At 44.4% G+C, this 21,856-nt stretch overlaps 1 protein-coding gene across 3 annotated transcripts in view; it reads left to right on the forward strand.

The window, feature by feature from the left end:
* Nucleotides 1-459: 459 nt before the first annotated feature.
* The window catches only part of wsb2 (WD repeat and SOCS box containing 2), a 32,231-nt gene continuing 10,834 nt past the window's right edge, over nt 460-21,856 (forward strand). The window contains exons 1-4 of one of the 3 annotated variants that reach the window (XM_085961782.1): nt 460-787; nt 2,432-2,606; nt 11,075-11,307; nt 16,383-16,514. In XM_085961782.1, the coding sequence (XP_085817908.1) occupies nt 751-787; nt 2,432-2,606; nt 11,075-11,307; nt 16,383-16,514 (577 nt within the window). In that variant the 5' untranslated portion in view covers nt 460-750. The remainder of the gene's footprint in view (nt 788-2,431; nt 2,607-11,074; nt 11,308-16,382; nt 16,515-21,856) is intronic. The other 2 variants (XM_085961781.1, XM_085961779.1) reach the window with 2 other exon arrangements.

The following is a 21,856-nucleotide window of genomic DNA, read 5'->3' on the forward strand; positions in this document are numbered from 1 at the left end:
ATATTGGCCAGGACACTGGGGAGAACACTCTCCCACTCCTCTTCGAATGCTGCCGTGGGATCTTTTACGTCCATCAGAGAGGACAGTCGGGGGCCGCGCTTTAACCCGTCACCCAAAAGACAGCACCTCCAACCGTGTGGCACTCCCTCAGCACCGCGCTGGAGTGTCAGAGCAGATTTTGAGCGCAGGCCTCAGGAATGGGGTCATGAATCCAAGACCATCTGGGTGGGAGCGCGACCACTGAGCCAAGGCTGACGCCAGTAAGGACGACTACATTTCAAAAAAAGCAATTCGTTGGCTGTGAACTCCCGGAGGGGGCAGAAAGAGGCGCCATTCAAATTATAAAGGGTTTGTTTTAATTTTCAGGGAACTGGGGTGGGGTGGGGTGGAAGAGTGGTTTTTAATTTTGCCTTCCCTGCAGCCAGGGGGCGCTCCAGTGTGAGCGGGTCACGTGGCTGCTGCTCAGCTGGTTACAGGGCGGGGCTGAGCTCTGGGAGCAGCAGCTTCTACAATGTAACCTCCGCCAAGAGCCTGCAAACACACACACAGGTAAAGCTGCACACCAGATACTCACTGGTGATGAAACAGTCTGTAAACTTGCACTTGTAAGGATTTTTTTTTTTAAACTCCACCCCGAATGGATTGGGGAAAGGGAGAAGATTTAAAGCTGCGTCGAAACCAAAACAAAAAGTAGATTCGCCGCTTGTTATTCCCCCTGAGGACGCAGCCCAGCAGCTGCCTGCTTCACTGATGGACGAGTATACAGATTGCAGCCGGCAGAGCGCAGGTCAGTGAACACTGCAAGGACGAGCTTCTGGCAATCGTGTCAGAATTTCTCGTTCACGCTGTCACCTTGAACAGGAATCGTTACATGGTTTATACACACATTCGGGCTTTCATTTATAAATTGTTGCGTCATTTGAGTCTCGGTGTACTTTTTTGGGGGGTACGAACAAATAAACTTTAAATTAACAAAAATACGTTAAATGAAACTTAGTAAATTAAATTAAAATTTGGTTGCCAAGGGGTGGTGATTGCACTCCAGTGCCCCGCGGTGCCCACCGGTCGCGGAAGGTCTCGAGTGTGCTGGCGGACACCGCGTGCTCCATCTCCAGGACCACCCGGGCACGAACATGGCCACGGAAGAGAGACAGGGCAGTCGGGCCGAACAACCCCCTCGACCGCCCGCTGCCTGGACCAGTTTTGAGTCTCGGTGTACTCTTGTGTGTACCGTAAACAAAACACTGTAACTAATAAAACATGAAATGAACCTTAACAACTTAAATTAAAATTTGGTTGTCGGTGGTGATAATGCACTCCAGTCCCCGCGGTGCCCACTGGTCGCGGAAGTGAGCCTTGTGTAACTTGGATTGCAAAATACAAGAGCTAAAGAACAGCAGGTGTTTCACCTTTAAAGGGGCGTGGCCCTTGTTTTAAGAAGTGTTTGCGAAGCACACAGGATAGTGTCAACAATCATGTGGAAACAGCTCCGACAGTGCAGCACTCCCTTACTCTTGCACTGGTGTGTCAGCCGAGATTATGTGCTCAAGTCTCTGGAGTGGGACTCCACCCACAATATTCTGACTGAGGCGAGGGTGTTATCACTGTAATCAGCAGCTCTTTGCAAGGTTAGGTTGAATATTTGTGTTTTAATGGATGGGGGTTGGGACATTTTTTTGGTGCACAGGGCCCCAATTTTTTTTTGTGTGGCTCTGTGAGTTTGGAAATATTTTTTAAGTCACACTAGGACAGTAGAAGTGCTCTTCTAAAGTTGGGACTGGCGCACCTTGTCGGAAAGGGTCGAGGTTGCCTTACTCTTGCATCTCACTGTGCTATACCTGTGTGGGAGTGCTCAGTACTGACACTGGGTGATTGAAATGGGAAGAGCATCATTCCCCAGCTCTAAAATCCCTCCTCTTGCTAGAAAGTGAGGGAACACGAGATCTGAGTGGCGTCTCATTGAGTCACAAGGGTTTGACGTCGATGTATTAATTTTGCATTGTGACTATGGAAGCATGAACAAATCAGTCAAAAAGCAAATGTGACCAAAAAAAAAGTGATTTTTAATTTTAAACTAAGCTTGCTTCTACAAGAACAAGAGATGACTGCATTTCATTTCCCACTTAAGATAATATAACTTGGGGACAGGAAAATAATGACTATGCCTTTTTTATTAAAGACCCCAGTTAAAATGTACAAAAATTGAAACATCTGGTAGAATTACAAGAACAATATGGTTGATTAAGGGTAAAGATATAAAAGTAAGAAAAGTCTTTTTAAAAAAAAAAAAAAAAAAATATATAAATATAATCTGAAAATGTGTGGATTTTAGTGCGTGAAGAGGCAATATAATGGTACTGCTGGTTATAGGGGACATTTTAATGAGGGATGGTATGTTATATGCAGCATAAATCTTTGTTTTTTTTTACAGCAGCAGAGTCTCTTTTGGTCGCAAAGCTCATACCCCACAGATCTCGTGAATTAGATTGTAAATCTGGCTGTGAGACATGGGGTGTGGCATTTTCCCCTGATGGCTCATACTTTGCCTGGTCACAGGGACACAATATTGTGAGGTTGGTTCCTTGGCCACTTGAAGATCACAAAATGTAAGTTTGTAAATTCAGTCTTTAAGGAATCCAGCAGAGCTTTGGTGACTGATGATAATTCTTAGAAATGGTTATTCTCGAGCTTTTCTCTGCTATATTTTTCATTCAAGGAAAGTATGCAGAATTGTTGCACGGTAATTGCCATGATGGAGTCCGCCTCCTGTTCCCTCCACCTCCCCCACCTCCTCAGTTGATGATAGAAATATTCAGATAATCGAGGCAGAAAATTTGGTGTCTCACATATAAAACAGGCATGGGAATAAAGATGAGCACAATAAAATAAACAAAAGAAGCATAATGCAATCTTTTACTCCAAGAAAATTTAAGAGGAGAAAATAATTGAGCAATGTCATTTAGCCATTGTGACATATCAGCTGTGGACGGCTTGATAAGATTTTGCTGATAGTTGTGCATCGCTTTCTGCAAGGCAAAACTGTGCTTAAATACAAAAGGAATCATTGTCAAAAACACCTTTTTCTTTGGTATATACCTGCAAAGTATAATAGAAAAAAATGTTAGCAAGGTCTTTATGGTTTAATATAACTGCTGGCACTGTATCAAAAATGTTCTGATTTTAAGGAGGTAATTCTTTCCCATGGAATGCCCCTTTAAGTTTTATAAATATGCCCATGTTGCTTGTTACAGCAGCAAAATGTTCCAGAACTTCAAACGAGTTTTGGCATCAGCTCCCCTGAAGAATAATTAAATGTTATCGTCCTTATTTGTTACTTTGTCAGTAGCCCAGTCGTGCTCCATCGCGATCACTTGTTCAGATCTTGGCAGAAGGAAGATGGTGAATTAAGATATGCAGTTAAAATGGCAGGATTGCTCTTCGGTTAATGACTGTGGGCCCAAAAACCTGCGATCCAGTACTGCCGCTATAACCATGGCAGAATGGGAATTGTGCCCCACAGGTGACCAAAATACCAGAGCCCACAGGAGATCCTGAGGTCAGGAAATTTCTGTAATGTCGGTGAGTGCCTGCACCAATAGTGGCACATTTTGGGTGCCCACTTAGTGGGCAGATGAGGGAAATGCGGTGTTGGATCGCTGCCTACCTACAAAATAAGCTGATTCAGTCCCTCTTATTTTTTGTGTGTTTCAAGCCATCATCCTGGTTTGGAACAATCCCCCATTTCTGATGGTGCAAAGTACAGATCAACAATATCTTGCTGGCATCCAGTATGTTGGTGCAGGAGGTGGGACCAGTGGGAATTCCAACAGGTGACGCCATCCTGCCATTCCCGACTCCTTTTCATGCTTTAAGCTGCAAGAGGATGGATGTATCTACTACCTGCCCCCAGAAGAACTTTGAATAGCCATTCTTTGGAGTAAAGACACAGCATTACTGGGTCACCGCCCAATCCCTGCCCTTTTTAAGCCAGGCCTGAGGAACTCCCAGGCCTGTTCTCTGATTGTAGTTCACTTCCTCATGGTCTCCAGGGCGGTGCTCGTGCTCCAGGACAGTGCTCGCTCTCCAGGACAGTACTCCTCCCAGATGCTGTCACAGGCAATCACTGTTTAAACAAAAGTATTCTCAACAAATGAACAGATTGGAAATCTATTTAACATAATGATTTTTCAAAAATAATACTGATGGTGAGACCCTCAGTACTTCTACCAATTTTCTCTCTGCCCCTCCCTGCTGTTGTTCCTGAAGACGTTATCTCCTTATTGTTCTCTGGTACCCCATTCAAATGTCCATTCATTACATTTGAACCTAGACATTGAGTGTTTGCATGCTATTTGATCATTGGCCAGCATGTCCTAGTCTGACCCTGTCCCCAAAACTGCACATTCCAGCAGAGGTCGCTGAATGGCGGTCAGGAACCGTGGATGATATTTCACCTCCCTAGTGCAAAGGCTGAGCCTGATTGTAATGCCCCCATTGCTGATCAACACGAATGCCAGAGTTCTTCACCATTGTGTAATTCATCCAATTTTACATCTTTTCCCTCCTTTTCTACCAATTTTCCTTCTGTGCCAAAGATAATTAACTCCTTGCTTGGGGTAAGATTCCATGGCTACTGGTCACCCTCTGCTACCTAGCCCAAGTAGCCATTCTTTATTTTGAGGCTAGTCAGTGTGCTATATTTTACCATGGAGAACATCACAGAGGCTCATGCGTTCTCCTCATTCGCCATCGGGACATGCACATTTCCAGCAATCATTGCTGGATGTTGAGCAGGAGCAGAAACTCCTCCTGCTGATTTTCTCAGTTGTAATCCAAGGATGCTGAGACCAACAGTAACACCTCTACCACCACTGAGATCTGCTAACTTACCATGGGACTCAAGATTGAACCTAGGACCTTCCTAGTCAGGATGACCCAGATAGTCAGTGTTTTGATCAACTGAACTATTGGATTGCTGAGGCTCTACAAATTGTTTTTTTTAGGATAGAAATGCTACTTTGTTCCTGCTGAAGGCTGCATTGCTCATGTCAATAAATGCATTGGGATGTAGAACTGTGAGGTATCAGGAAAGGATTAACAGACTGGGGAGAAGGCTGAGGGGTGACGCAATAGAAGTCTTTACAATTATAAATGGTTTTGATAGAGTAGACACAATGGGCTGGATTTTACTTACCGAGACGAGTTGGGTGTGGGACTGCTGCCTTCTGGGTTCTAGTCCCGCCCCCAGCGATGTCTGACGAATTGACGCTATTTTTCCCTGATTGGGCATTAAAGTGCTGTCAAACACGGACAATCACAGTCCAAAGGTGAGCCCTTGCATCCAGGCTCTCCAATTACTCTCTCAGGAGAAAATAGATTGCAGCAGCCATCTGTCACTTCTCCCGATGAGATGAGACTACACAAACACTTCACAGCTTGTCACCTGCATAAACATCTAAACACATTAAGCATTACTTTCATAACATTTCCTTACCTCTGATACTAACCATTTCCTTACCTCTGATACTAACCATTGTTAATTTGCAGCCTTCACACCACTTCTGCAGCTGTCATCCAAACACCAACATAACAGACCCACAGCACACCTCACTTACCCTGGCGGGGTTCCCTGATGTCGGGAATCCCGCAGCAGGAGGCTCAAAATGGGAAAAAGCCTCTTGACTGCCTGTTAACAGGCAGTTAAGTGGCTATAATCCTCTTCCCGCCACTAGGAGTCAGGTCCCTGCGCAAATCAGGCACCTGACTCCCGGGAAGCATGGCTGACCCTTTCTCCCGCTTTCAGAATTCTCGTTCTACCTGGACCCCTCCCTCTGGCCTCTTACCCTCTCTAGATCTTTTCATTGCTAACTGCCGCTGTGACATCGGCCGTCTCCATTTCTCTGCTCCCCTCACTCACTCCAACCTACCTCCCTTTGAACTTGCAGCACTCCATTCTCTCAGATCCAACCCCGACATTGTCATTAAACATGCTGACAAGGGTGGTGCTGTTGTTTGGCAAACCGACCTCTACCTAGCGGCAGCTGAACGCCAACTCTCTGACACCTCCTCCTACCTCCACCTGGACCATGACCCCACTACCGAACATCAAACCACCGATTCCAAGACTGTCACTGACCTCATCTCCTCTGGAGATCTTCCCCCCCCCCCCCCCCCCCCCCACAGCCACCAACCTCATAGTTCCCCAACCTGCACAGCCCGCTTCTACCTCCTTCCCAAGATCCACAAAAAGGACTGCCCTGGTAGACCCATCGTTTCAGCCTGTTCTTGCCCCACAGAACCTATCTCTTCCTATCTCGACTCTATCTTTCTTTTCTCCCCTTGTCCAGTCTCTTCCCACCTACATCCGCGACTCTTCTGACTCCCTCCGCCACTTTAACAGTTTCCAGTTTCCTGGCCTCAACCGCCTCCTTTTCACCATGGACATACAATCCCTCTACACCTCCATCCCCCACCAGGATGGCCTGAAGGCGCTCCGCTTCTTCCTTGAACAGAGGCCCAACCAGTCCCCATCCATCACCACCCTCCTCCGCCTGGCTGAATTTGTTCTCACATTGAACAACTTCTCCTTTAACTCCACTCATTTCCTCCAAATTAAAGGTGTTGCTATGGGTACCCGCATGGGTCCTAGCTATGCCTGCCTTTTCGTGGGATATGTGGAACATTTTGTTCCAGTCCTACTCGGGTCCCCTCCCTTACCTCTTTTTCCGGTACATTGATGACTGTATCGGTGCTGTTTCCTGCTCTCGCCCTGAACTAGACAATTTCATTCATTTTGCCTCCAATTTCCACCCTTCCCTCACCTTCACATGGTCCATCTCCGACTCTTCCCTTCCTCGACTTCTCCGTCTCCATCCTTGGGGATAGGTTATTGACCAACATTCATTACAAGCCTACTGACTCCCACAGCTACCTGGACTACACTTCCTCCCACCCCGCCTCCTGTAAGGACTCTCTTCCATTCTCCCAGTTTCTCCATCTCCGCCGCATCTGCTCTGATGCCACCTTCCACACCAGTGCTTCCGACATGTCTTCCTTTTTTCTCAACCGAGGATTCCCCTGTACCGTGGTTGACACGGCCCTCGACCGTGTCCGTTCTATCTCCCGCACTTCTGCCCTCACCCCTACCCCTCCCTCCCGGAACCACGAGCCTCCACATTCAACAGACCATCCTCCGCCATTTCCGCCACCTCCAACGTGATCCCACCACCAAATGCATCTTCCCCTCCCCTTTCAGCATTCTGTAGGGACCGCTCCCTCCGAGACACCCTAATCCACTCCTCTATCACCCCCAGCACCCCTTCCTGTGCAAGCGCAGGAGATGCAACACCTGCCCTTATACCTCCCCACTTCCCACTGTCCAGCGCCCCAAAGACCCCTTCCAGGTGAAACAGCGATTTACTTGTACTTCTTGCAATCTAATATACTGTATTTGCTGCTCACGATGTGGTTTCCTCTACACTGGGGAGACCAAACGCAGGTTGGGTGACCGCTTTGCGGAACACCTCCGTTCAGTCCGTAAGGGTGACCCCGAGCTTCCGGTCGCTTGTCATTTCAATTCACCGCTCCATTCGCACTCAGACCTCACCGTCCACGGCCTCTTGCATTGTTCCACGGAAGCTCACCGTAAGCTCGAGGAACAGCACCTCATCTTCCGATTAGGCACTTTACAGCCTTCCGGACTCAATATCGAGTTCAACAATTTCAGATCATAACCTCGGCCCCTATTATATTTTTATATATTTTTTTATCCACACCTTTGTTTTGTGCCTTTTCCTTTTTTTCTCTCCCACATGGCAGCTGTCTCTCATTCTGCCAGCGCATTTCACACTTCATCTAGAGCCGTCTTTTTTTCTCTTTACCTGTCCTATTACCATCTCGTCTCGTCTTGAATATCTCTTAATGTCTCTTCACCTTCCAGACCTTCCCTTTTGTTCTTTCATCCCCCTCCCCCATTTCCCAGCCCCCAAACTGGCCTTTTAATCTGTTTCATTTCCTGCCTTTTTTTTCTCCGTTCTGACGAAAGGTTTCGACCCTAAACGTTGACTCTGTTTCTCTCTCCACGGATGTTGCCTGGCCTGCTGAGTTTTTCCAGCGTTTTCTGTTGTTAACCCGGGAAGATTGGCTGGAGGCGTTTTTTTTACTTTCCCAGCAGTCCCGCATCCAAACCCACCGCCTCAGGGCTGGTAAAATCCAGCCCAGATTGTTTCCACTTGTGGGGAAGAGCAAAACTAGAGGCCATCAATATAAAATAGTCACCAAGAAATCAAATAGGGAATTCAGGAGAAACTTCTTTACCCAGAGAGTGGTGAGAATGTGGAACTCGCTACCACAGGGAGCGGTTGAGTTGAATCGTAAAGGTGCATTTAAGGGGAAGCTAGATAAACATTTGAGAGAAGGGAATAGAGGGTTATGCTGATATAAGGGAGGAGGCTCGTGTGGAGCATAAACGCCAGCATGTCAGATGTCGAGAGCTAAATACTGCAGAAAGCCTAGAGGAGCATAGAAAGTGCAAGGGTGAAATTAAAAAGGAAGTTAGGAAAGCAAAGAGGGCATGAAAAAATATTGGCAAGTAAAATCTAGGAAAACCCAAATATGTTTTATAAATACATAAAGAGCAAAAGGATAACTAAAAGAGTAGGGCCTGTTAGAGACCAAAAAGGTAACCTGTGTGTGGGTATGGTTCTTAATGAATACTTTGCTTCTGTCTTCACAAAAGAGACGTTGTAGTTAAGGTGGAGTGTGAAATATTAGGTGAGATAAACATAGTGGGAGAGGAAATATTAAGGGGTTTAGCATCTTTGACTGTAGATAAATTGCCAGGCCCGGATGAAATGTATCCCAGGCTGTTGAGAGAAGCAAGGGAAGAAATAGCGGAGGTTCTGACCATCATTTTCCAATCCTCTCTGGCTACAGGTGTGGTGCATGAGGACTGCTAATGTTGTACCGTTGTTTAAAAAGCGAGACTAGGATAGACTGAATAATTACAGACCAGTCAACCTAACCTCGGTGGTGGGCAAATTATTGGAAAAACTTCTGAGGGACAGTATTAATCGTCATTTAGAAAGGTGCGGATTAATCCAGGACAGTCAGCATGGATTTGTTAAGGAGAGGTCGTGTCTGACTAACTTGATTGTATTTTTTGAAGAGGTAACAAGGAGGGTCGATGAGGGTCGTGCGTTTGATGTTATCTACATGGATTTTAACAAGGCTTTTGACAAAGTCCCATATGGCAGACTGGTCAGAAAAGTAAAAGCCCATGGGATCTAAAGGAAAGTGGCAAGTTGGATCCAAAATTGGCTCAGTGGTAGGAAGCAAAGGGTAATAGTCGACGGGTGTTTTTGTGACTGGAGGGCTGTTTCCAGTGGGGTTCTGCAGGGCTCTACTAGATCCCTTGCTTTTTGTGGTATATATCAATGATTTAGACTCAATGTAGTGGGTTTGATTAAGAAGTTTACAAATGATAGAAAAATTGGCCGTGTGGTTGATAGTGAGGAAGAAAGCTATGGACTAGTCAGGTGGGCTGCAAAGTGGCAAATAGAATTTATTCCATAGAAGTGTGAGGTAATGCATTTTGGGAAGGCTAGCAAGGCAAGGGAATACACAATAAATGGTCGGATACTGAGAAGTGTAGAGGAGCAGAGGGACCTTGGAGTGCATGTCCACAGATCCCTAAAGGCAGCAGGACAGGTAGATAAGGTTAAGAAGGCATACAGGATACTTGCTTTTATTAACCGAGGCATAGCATATAAGAGCAGGGAGGTTATGCTTGAACTGTGTAAAACACTAGTTAGGCCACAGCTAGAGAACTGCGTGCCGTTCTGGTCACCACAGGAATGATGTGATTGCACTAGAGAGGGTACAGAGGGGATTTACGAGGATGTTGCCAGGACTGGAGAATTTTAGCTATGAAGAAAGATTGGATAGGCTGGGGTTGTTTTCTTTGGAACAGAGGAGACTGAGGGGAGACTTAATTGAGGTGTATAAAATTATGAGGGGGTTAGATAGTGGATTGGAAGGACCTATTTCCCTTAGCAGCGGGGTCGATAACCAGGGGGCATAGATTTAAAGTACAGGAAACTTTGGTTTACCCGGAGGTTAACTGTCCGGAATGCTCGATCCACTGGCAAAATTCAGGAGTCGGTTCAGTAAGCTTTTTTTCTTTTTGTTGCTTTTTTTTCCACCAGTCAGGCTCTGCAAGGCCTAGCTAAAGCTGTTGCTTAGCTACAGAGATGCTTGCAAGCTACGGCCGACTGTTTAGAAGCTGTTGCTAAGCAACAGGGTTTGTTGCTAGATACGGAGCTCAAAAGCTCCGTATGTTTTAACATTAGCGCTGGTTTGTCCGGCAGTTTTGATGGGACGGCAACAGCTCGGTCCCGTCGGTGCCGGATATCACAAAGTTTCCTGTAATTGGAAGGATTAGAGGGGAGTTGACATGTTTGCAGCCAGAGGGTGGTGGAGGGCTAGAACGCACTGCCTCAAAGAGTGGTAGAGGCAGAAACCCTCACCACATTTACAAAGTACTTGGATATGCACTTGAAGTGCCGTAACCTACAGGGCTACGGACCAAGAGCTGGAAAGTGGGATTAGGCTGGATAGCTCTTTATCGGCCGGCACAGACACGATCGGCCGAATGGCCTCCTTCTGTGCTTTAAATTTCTATGATTCTCTGGACTGATTGGGCTGAACGGCTGGTTTCTGTGCTGTATATTCTATGTAATTCTAAGTACATTTTACATTAATTATCAGTAAAAACTCCAATTAAAATAGTAACAGATTCCACGATGATCATGTATAAAACTCTTTAAAAATTGCCATTGAAACCTGGGCTGTTCTCTCTCTTTTGTTTTCAAAAACAAGGATCATATGGCAGCTTAGTTAGCACCACAAAATGATGAATTGCGGATTAACTGCGAGGATCCAGTGCACGTTGTCAGTCAGTGGGTCATAGCAGTTTTGTGTACGCAGTGATAGTTTTTGAACATAAAATTATTAGCATATCTTCAGTGAATTCTTCCTCGGCTAATGTTTTTGTCCTTTTTTGTTTCTTTTACAGAAGTTGTAAAAATACATATAATTTTAAAGCAGATGGAAGGGCAAAGGGCCAGTGCGGAGAAAAGATAATCGATTGCGGTCAAACGGTGTGGGGGTTATCATTTGGAACGTCTCCATCTGAGAATGGAAGTCGGTCATCAGAGAATCAACACGCGTGCACTTTTCCGTTCTCGGGGACAATCCTTGCCACAGGTCTCGCCAACGGAGAAATCAAATTGTGGGAAGTGCCTACCGGTAAAATGTCTTGAGGTATCCCTTTTACATGGGCCATTGTGCAGAGAGAACATCATTGTCACTTAGAGAAACTGTAGCCTTTGAACAACTTACATTCAAAACACACTTTTTCTCATCAGTTTTTCCCCTCTCCCCCCCAAGATATTAACCTCTTGCTGTGGTTATGGATTCAGGGGTGCAAGTCTCCCTCCAATGCCTTGTTTAATTGCCCATTATATGTGTCTGAGCCATGGCATGGAGTATTGGCACTGAATACAATTATGGGCTATATCACAGCCAAGCCTGATCCTGTCTTCATCCACCATTCGCACACATGTTTCTAACAGGAGTTGCTGTATAGTGATCATGTGTGGAAATCCTGACTGATTTTTCCCCTTGCTAACCAAGGGCACTAAGGCTAATTGTAGCACTCCAATTAGCGTCCTGGCTTGGATCAGCTAACTTGGTCGAAGCTGTGATTTTCCTGTATGGCTTAGGCGCTCAATGGTTAAACTTATTCAGCTATTGGGGGAGCTGGGAACACCTTTCGGATAGCAACACTGATTCATTTTCACCTTTTTATTTACAGAAGGAGGAACAAGTTTCAAATGATTTCTTTATATTGTTTATTGTGGAAACCTGCCACTCTGAAAACTTGTTTTTTTTTTTCCCCCTGTGTAAATGAAGGAACAGCAGAGGGGGAGCTAATTATCAGAGGGGTACCCAGCATTACTTGGCTCTGATGCCTCAAGGATCCTGCTTTGGACACCTCTCGGGAGGGTTCCTGGACAGGAAAGGATGCTGATTGCTGATGGTCTCCTCAGCGTATGTCACTGGCGCCCGAGGCAACTCGGACACCCTGAGTTGTGTTCCTCATAGTGGAGGAAAAATGTGAAAATTTAAATAGCGTGCTACAGTAGTGCTTTTTAAAAAAGAAAAACTTTGAACCCATACTTGTATTGGGGGATGAAGGGTTGCTAATACATTATCGAAAGTACTCTCCTCTTTGCACCCACTGACTTTAAAGGAGACGGTAAACAATCGGGAAATTGTGCTCAAAATGCACTTTGTCGGTGGGATGGTGCAGTTTTGACCTGGGGGCGTGGCCAGTTTTGTGGGCAGGGCCTGATTCGGGCCATTTGAATCTTGAACTATGCAAAAGATCATGGAAAACACGAACGCAAGTGGTTTTGGGCGTAACTCACGTTTAAAATTCCTCGACTATTTTGTGCCGGTTCGGCCAATTCTGCCAAATCGCGTTGATATTACCAGTGGAAACTCGACCCGTGTGTAAAAGACTTTATAAAAATAAAAAATTTAAAAAAAAAACCTCAACTTCACTAGCATTTCTGGATTATGTCCCAATTTATAAATTTGCATGTTTTATTTTAAGATTTTACTAATGGTTAAATGGCCCTAGTATCTACACTGTTTTATTTATGATCTGCTATGTTTGACATTAACTTTTTTTTGCTGAATATAGTTTTTACGAAGTGTTGCAATGATATGCAAACTAGTAAGGAGAACATTTCAGTGTTGATTTTTGGTTGTAAACAAGGGCATGCCTAGATGGGTAGGAACTTGTGTTGAGAGAATTTTTTTTGAAATGGATTACATGTAAACTCTGGTGTAAAGTGGTCTGTACTGTGTAATAATTCTGATGTTTATGGCCCTTTAGTAGGGAAAAGCACCCATTACATTATTTCGCTTAGAAGACTTGCATTTATATTATACCTTTTGTAGCTGTGTTTCTGGATTGAGTGGCTAGATGGATGTAATGGGATTGAGATCAGTTTGAAAGGTGGTGTGTTTTGGGACAAAGAGCCTTTTGCTGTTTTCAGAATTTCCGATTCTGGTTATAACATTTCTTGTAGCATGGTACAACATTACAGACCTTTTATGAATCCCTACAGTCGCAAACAATCTCTGTTCTTCCATACTGGTCTGAGTCCTGGTTGCTATTTTATATTCTAGCCTGCAGGAGACGAATTGACTTCATGACATAATTTGCAATTTTTTTGGGAAAATAATTGTATATAGAGATCATTTTCAAATGTGGCATCTACAATAAAGGAGCGGAGGGTAGATAAGTGGATTGTGCTTCAGTGTACTGTAGCACACGGTATGAGGTCATAGATTCATGTCTGCAATTGCAATTCCCTGGTGAAAGGTATCTAGTTTTTAAAAGGAGAATAAGGATTGGTGCCCCTTGTGTATTTTTTTTTAATCAAAGAATTATGATTAGCATTTTTTTTTGTTTTTTGTAAAGTTTTTCTTTACAGATGAATGCTAATGATTGGAACCGGTTGAAAAGAATGCCATCGATAGTGTGAGGGTGCTAAGTTAACATTGGTTAATAATAGTTTGTTTCTGTGAGCTTGCAATTTACACCCATTTAGTTTACAGCATTGTCTCTGGAAGCAGCAGCGTCATCAGAGGTGACCCTGTGACGCAAACAACCAGCCACTAGTTCTGTCAAAGGCTCTGACACGCTTGGGTCGTTTTTCCGGCTGCCTCCGAGTGCTGACGGTGGCAAAAGTAAACCACCGCTGCCAGACGCTCTTGCTTTCAGTCTGCCATTGCTGGCGAGTAGGGACATTTCCTCTGGCATGGGCGAAGGCCCTGGGAAGATTCACGGTCACAAAGGTGACCTGTACTAACTGCAACATGTTGAATGTTGGCTTGCAGTATAAATTGGGTAATTTGGCAGGAAGGGACATAATAGCTTCATAATATAAATGCGATATTAATAATATAATTTCATAATATAAGTGGGGTCAGACTGGAGGAAGTGGCTCAGACTAGAGGAATGTATACAGTGGTGTTTCCCAGGGGTCGGTAATAGGACCACTGCTTTTCTTGATACAAGAAACTTTGGTTTATCCGGAGGTTGTATGTCCGGAATACTTGATCTAACGGCAAAAATCAGGAGCCGTTTTCTGTAAGTTTTTTTAGATCTCGTTCTTTTTTTTTTCCCAGTCAGCCACTGCAAGGTCTGTAGCTATAGCAACAGCTTCAGCTACAGACGCCTGCAGCTGACTCTTTAGAAGCTGTTGATAGTGTTTGTTGTCAGATATGGAGATGAAAACCTCCGTATGCTTCAACATTAACTTTGTATGTCCGGCAGTTTTGATAGATCGGCAACACGCCGGTCCCATCAGTGCCGGATATCACAAAGTTTCCTGTATAAATAACTTGGACTTTGGTGTACAGGGTCCAATTTCAAAACTTGCAGATGACACAAAACTTGGCAGTATAGTGAACAGTGAGGATAGTGATAGACTTCAAGAAGACATAGGCTGGTGAAATGGGTGGATACGTGGCAGATGAAATTTAATACGGAGAAGTGCGAAGTGATAGATTTTGGTATGAAGAACGAGGAGGCGCAATATAAACTAAAGGGTACAATTCTAAAGTGGATGCATAAACAGAGACCTGGGGGTATATTTGCACAAGTCGTTGAAAGTGGCAGGGCAGGTTGAGAAAGTGATTAAAAAAGCATACGGGATACTGGGCTTCATAAATAGAGGCATAGAGTACAAAAGCAAGGAAGTTATGATGAACCTTTATAAAACACTGGTTCGGCCTCAACTGGAGTATTGTGTCCAATTCTGGGCACCGCACATTAGGAAGGATGTGAAGGCCTTAGAGAGGGTGCAGAAAAGATTTACAAGAATGGTTCCAGGGATGAGGCACTTCAATTATATGGCTAGACTAGAGAAGCTGGGGTTGTTCTCCTTAGAGCAGAGAAGGTTGAGAGGAGATTTGATAGAGGTGTTCAAAAATCATAAGGAGTAGAGTAGATAGTGAAACTGTTCCCATTGGCGGAAGGGTCGAGAACCAGGGGACACAGATTTAAGGTGATGGGCAAAAGAACTAAAGGCGACATGAGGAAAAACTTTTTTATGCAGCGAGCGGTTAGGATCTGGAATGCACTGCCTGAAAGGGTGGTGGAGGCAGACTCAATCATGGCTTTCAAAATGGAATTGGATAAGTGCCTGAAGGGAAAAAAAAATGGCAGGTCTATGGGGAAAGGGCAGGGGAGTGGGACTAGCTGAAGTGCTCTTAGAGAGCCGGCACAGGCTCAACTGACCGAATGCCCCCCTTCTGTGCTGTAACCATTCTATGATTAATAATGGTACATGCTAATTCAGCTCATTCCTACTGTTGGGTCCAGCCACTGTTCCAAACCATTGCGGTCAACAGCATTTAATGTTTAAACAGAAATAAAGGGAAAATGCCAATGCATTCAGACATCAAAACCACAAGATGCAAATTCCTTTTTAACTATTTATTCTTTAAAAGAGAGCGCTGATCATCTCGTTTGGCGAATAGGTAGAGGTTTTAATGGTTTTCACGCTAACAATCAGATTGTTTCAATATTAGCTGTTTCTGTTTTTATGACTTTCACAAATAGTATTGGTTCTCCTTCATTGATCTATAGTGCTAAAGTGCTGCTAAGTACCTAAGCTTACCTCAATAATGGTCATTAAAAAGTGCAACATGTAGGAACATGTTTCTGTTGGGACTTAATTGTAAATGTGGTAGTTGGTGGCAGCTGGAGGCAGTGTTGGGCCAGTACCAAAGTAAACTATTTAAATAAATTTATATATGGGCAGATGCCAGGAGCATGTACTGAAGCGTATTTCAACCCAGTTACAAATGTTCTACTTTACAACTTAAAAAAAAAGACAAACTGACTCCTTCAGACCAGGAAGGTCACAGGTTTGATCCCCCGAGTTAACTGATCTCCGGTTTCAATTGGGGTACTACCGATAACTGCAACACCCTTGGGCCAGAGGGACAAAAATCAGCCAGGGTTGCTCCTCCTTGCTCTCTGTGACTCCTCCTGCCAAATGCATGTTTAGGGTTAGGGCAGGATTGGTCTTGGCTGTGATGCCTACTGTAGTTGAGTATTTGCCAACATTCAATGTGTGGGCTTGTGAGAAGAATGGCCACTTGGGTGAGATCAGGAAGCCAACACTCCTGGAAGCGTACTCCAGAGACCGACCTGATGAACGTTTCATGTGCCGATACCTGATGGGAAGCAATATTTTCTACAATGTGCTGTTTAAAGTTTCCTATTTTTGTTGCAGCACACCTTCTCTTCAATTTAAAAGGACATCAGTCTGTGGTGAGATGTTTTGCTTTTATCTCCAATGAAAACTTCATGCTGGTCTCTGCATCACGAGACAAAACTTTGCGTGTATGGGACCTAAAACAGGATGGTAAGTGGAAAAAACCTCAATTTTCTGTCTATATCCTTAAAAATAAAAACTTGAGGTATAGATAGGCTATTTAACTTGTATTGTGAGCACAGACCGGCTCCAGTGAGACAATAGATTAGAAGAAACTTTTCTCCCCATACAAAGCAGTGAATGTGTGGAACAAACCTCCAAGAACACTTCAGACTGAGTAATAATTTCTTCAAGTCGTCTGTGGAGGGCAACAATTCAAGGTTGCTTTGTAGAGTTGTGAGAATGGATGAACAGCATTTCCACCTCACAATTTTATTAGCTTGCTGATTTTGCAATAATTGTAATATGTGATTCATGAGGATAGAAGGGTGAGCAAGAACTCCCCCTACACGCTGAATTGCACTCATTAAGCATTTACTGATTTTACACTACTGTTAATGAAATTGAGAGTGGTGATAGCGCCAGATGGGAATTCAGGAGTTTTCATTGATCCGCTTAAATTATTGGCAAGTATTTATGCAGCACTCTGCCTATGCAGATTATATGGGTGAGGTAGAGTCCATGACTGACTGATTGTACACAGAAGGACCAGGCTTAATGAATCATATGAGAATTTTCTTACAATCATAGAATGATACAGCACAGAAGGAGGCCATTCAGCCCATCGTGCCTGTGCCAGCTCTTGAAAGAGCTGTCCAATTAGTCCCACTTCCCCGCTCTTTCCCCTTGGCCTGTCATTTTTTTCCCTTCAAGCATTTATCCAATTCCCTTTTTGAAAGTTAGTATTTGATCTGCTCACACCACCCTTTCAGGCATTGTATTCCAGCTCGCAACAACTCGCTGCGTAATGTTTTCCCTCTTGTCGCCTCTAGTTTTTTTTGCCTATCGCCTTAAATCTGTGTCCTCTGGTTATTGACCCTTCTGCCACTAGAAACAGTTTCTCTTTATTTACTCTTAAACTGTTTGTGACTTTTAATATCGCTATCAAATCTCCTCTTAACCTCCTCTCCACTGCTCTAAGGGGAACAACCCCAGCTTCTCCAATCTCTCCACATAACTGAAGTCCCTCATCCATGGTACCATTCTAGTAAATCTCTTCTGCAGCCTCTCTAAGGTCTTGACATCCTTCCTAAAGTGTGGTGCCCAAAATTGAACACAATACTCCAGCTGAGGCCGAACCAGTTAACTAAAGGTTTAGCATAATTTCCTTGCTTTTTATACCCTATGCCTCTATTAATAAAGCCAAGGATCCCTTATGTTTTTTTAAAGGCCTCGTCAACTTGTCCTGCCGCCTTCAAAAATTTGTGTACATACACCCCCAGGTGTTCCTGCATCCTCTTTAAAATTGTACCATTTAGTTCATATTGCCTCTTACTCTTCCTACCAAAATGTATCACCCCACACTTCTCTGCATTAAATTTCATCTGCCATGTGTCTGCCCATTTCACCAGTCTTTGCCTCCTGAAGTCTGTTACTATCCACCTCATTATTTACTAATATTTGAGTTTTGTGTCCTCTGCAAACTTTGAAATGATGCCCTGTATACCCAAGTCCAGGTTATTAATATGTATCAAAGAGCAGTGGTCCTAATACTGACCCCTGGAGGACACCACTGCATACTTCCCTCCAATCTGGAAAAACCGTTCACCATTGCTCTCTGCCCCTTTAGCCAATTTCATATTCACGCTGCCATTGTCCCTTTAATCCCATGGGCTTTAATTTTACTAGCAAGTCTATTATGTGGTGCTTTATTAAAAGCCTTTTGAAAGTCCACATACACATCAACCACACTACCCTCATCAACCCTCTGTTACTTCATCAAAGAACACAATCAAGTTAGTCAAACACGATTTGCCTTTAACAAATCCATGTTGACTGTCCTTTTTAGCCCATAATTTTCCAAATGTCAATTAATTTTTTCCTTGATTATTGTCCTTAAAAGTTTCCCCACCACCAACATTGGGTTGATTGGCCTGTATATGCTGGGTTTATTCCGCGCCCCTTTTTTTGAACAGGGCTGTAACATTTCCAGTCTCTGGCACCACCCCAATATCTCAGGAGGATTGGAAGATTGTGGCCAGATCCTCCGCAATTTCCACCTTTACTTCCCTCTAACCTAGGGTGCATCCCATCCAGACCGGGTGACACTTCTATTATGAGGACTGACAACCTTTTAAGTACTTCCTCTTCATCTATTTTTACCCTATCCAATATTGTTACTACTTCCTCCTTTACTGCTACTTTGGAAGTATCCTCTTTAGTGAAGACAGAGGCAAAGTATTCATTTAGTACCTCAGCCATGCCCTCTGCCTCCACAAGATCTTTTTGTCCTTAATCGGCCCCATTCTTCTTTTAACTACCTTTTTTTATTATTTATTATAAGACTATCAAGCAGCACTTACTCACTAATAACCTGCTCACTGATGCCCAGTTTGGGTTCAGCCAAAACCACTCGGCTCCTGACCTCATTACAGTCTTGGTCCAAACATGGACAAAGGAGCTGAATTCCAGAGGTGAGGTGAAGAATGACTGCCCTTGACATCAAGACAGCATTTGACCGAGTGTGGCATCAAGGAGCCCTAGTAAAACTGAAGTCAATGGGAAGGGGGGGGGGGGGGGAACTCTCCACTGGCTGGAGTCATACCTAGCACAAAGGAAGATGGTTGTGGTCGTTAGAGATCAATCATCACAGGGGCAAGGTATTGACTTGGATAGAGAACTGGTTGGCGGACAGAAAGCAAAGAGTTGGAATAAACGGGTCATTTTCCGAGTGGCAGGCAGTGACTAGTGGGGTACCGCAAGGATCGGTCCTAGGAGCCCAGCTGTTCACAATATATATTAATGATCTGGACGAGGGAATTGGATGTAATATCTCCAAATTTGCAGACGACACAAAGCTGGGTGGGAGGGTATGCTGTGAGGAGGATGTCGTGAAACTCCAGCACGATTTGGACAAGTTGGGTGATTGGGCAGAAACATGGCAAATGCACTATAATGTGGATAAATGTGAGGTTATCCACTTTGGTGGCAAAAACAGGAAGGCAGATTATTATTTGAATGGTAATAGATTGGGAGAAGGGAAAGTGCAAAGAGACCTGGGTGTTCTTGTACACCAGTTGCTGAAGGTAAGCATGCAGGTGCAGCAGGCGGTTAAGAAGGCAAATGGTATGTTGGCCTTCGTAGCAAGAGGGTTCGAGTACAAGAACAAGGATGTCTTGCTGCAGTTGTACAGGGCCTTGGTGAGACCACACCTTGAGTATTGTGTGCAGTTTTGGTCGCCTTACCTGAGGAAGGACATTCTTGCCATGGAAGGAGTGCAGCGAAGATTCACCAGGCTGATACCTGGGATGGCAAGAATGACGTATGAGGAGAGATTGTGTCGATTGGGCTTATACTCACTGGAGTTTAGAAGATTGAGAGGGGATCTCATCGAAACCTATAAAATTCTGTCAGGCCTGGACAGACTAGATGCAGGAAGGACGTTTCTGATGGCCGGGGAGTCCAGAACCAGGGGTCATAGTCTAAGGATAAGGGGTAAGCCATTTAGGACTGAAATGAGGAGGAATTTCTTCACCCAGAGAGTGGTGAACCTGTGGAATTCTCTGCCACAGAGGGCGGTGGAGGCCAGTTCATTAAGTATATTCAAGAAAGAGTTGGATATATTTCTTAAGGCTAAAGGGATCAAGGGATATGGGGAGAAGGCAGGGACCGGGTACTGAATTTGGATGATCAGCCATGATCTCATTGAATGGCGGAGCAGGCTCGAATGGCCTACTCCTGCTCCTATCTTCTATGTTTCTATGCCCCAGGACATCGCTGCAGGAGTTTCTCAGGGCAGTGTCCTAGGCCCAACCATCTTCAGCTGCTTCATCAATGACCTTCCCTCCAACATAAGGTCAGAAATGGGAATGTTCGCTGATGACTGCACAGTGTTCAGTACCATTCACAACTCCTCAGATAATGAAGCAGTCCATGCCCGCATGCAACAAGACTTGGACGACGTTCAGGCTTGGGCTGATGTGTGGCGCAAATGTTACCTGCCACTTAAGTGCCAAGCAATGACTATCTCCAACAAGCGAGAGTCTAACCACTGCCCCTTGACATTCAATGGCATTACCATCACCGAATCCCCCACCATCAACATCCTGGGGGGGTTAACTGGACCAGCCATATAAATACTGTGGCAACAAGAGCAGGTCGGAGGCTGGGTATTCTGCGGCAAGTGTCTCACCTCGACTCCCCCAAAGCCTTTCCACCATCTATAAGGTACAAGTCAGGAGTGTGATGGAATACTCTCCACTTGCCTGGATGAGTGCAGCTCCCACACCACTCGGGAAGCTTGACACCATCCATGACAAAGCAGCCCACTTGATTGGCACCTGTAAGGGGTTTTCTCCAGTACTGGTCCCCCGTTACACAGTGTTCTTGGACGTTAGTATTTAGAAGAGCAAAATACACACGGCACAGGATTTTGGCTCAACCTTTGATTCGTTTGTTTATTGAACACACACACACAATTACCTTCCCAGTATAAATCCCTACGATTTATATTAGGCTAACAACCCCATAATACAAACCCCTATGTAAGGGTCATTTGCATCAACACAATATGACACAGTTAAACCTGTCCACATATAAAGTTACCCAGACTCAATCACAAAACCCTTATTGTGATCTGACAAACTTACAACTTACTCAGACTGAATCACAAAAGCCCTCTATGATTTGACTGAAACATACAATCACCACTCCCGATCGGCTGTCTCCTGTTGATTGTAGGTCTGAATCTCTTTGCTTGCTGTTCTTCCTATGGCTTCCTACACCGCTCTCTTCGAAGTGTGCCTTACTTTAAACCAAAACCAACTTGCAGTATCTCGAAACACATTTCCTGCCCTTTAAAATGTGTGAATGTCTCTAGCAGAGAGCTCTTGATGGCTAACTGTCCCTCGTATTGTCCATTGATTAGAGATACCTTTCTGACAATGCAACCTTCCCAAGGTGACTGCATATGCTAGTTGTTGGTTTCTGTTAGCATTTTTTATTCAAATGGTTCCTAGCCCGGCCCATTGTCTAGCCTGCACCGATACTAGTTATTCTGGGGCCATGGTCTTTAACAATATAACCCCTTAAGGTAAATGAATATGCCAGTGTTCTTGTTCAGAAGCATCCGTATTTTAGATTGTCTGTGATCATTGATATCCAGTCTCTTAGGTTCCCTTTTATGTTGGCTGCTAACATATTCTCATTCTCTCCCTGCCCTTTTGTTCTTACTTTTGACAGATGAAATATCAGCGTTTGACAGCTGTTTGTAGCTGTCAAACACTGACAATCTGTACTCCAAGTTAATTCCTTCCTCTCAGGATGATTTAGAG

Source organism: Somniosus microcephalus, chromosome 19, assembly GCF_052327205.1.
Source record: "Somniosus microcephalus isolate GS21.2 chromosome 19, FLI_Smic_1.0, whole genome shotgun sequence".
NCBI classification, from domain to species: Eukaryota; Metazoa; Chordata; class Chondrichthyes; order Squaliformes; family Somniosidae; genus Somniosus; species Somniosus microcephalus.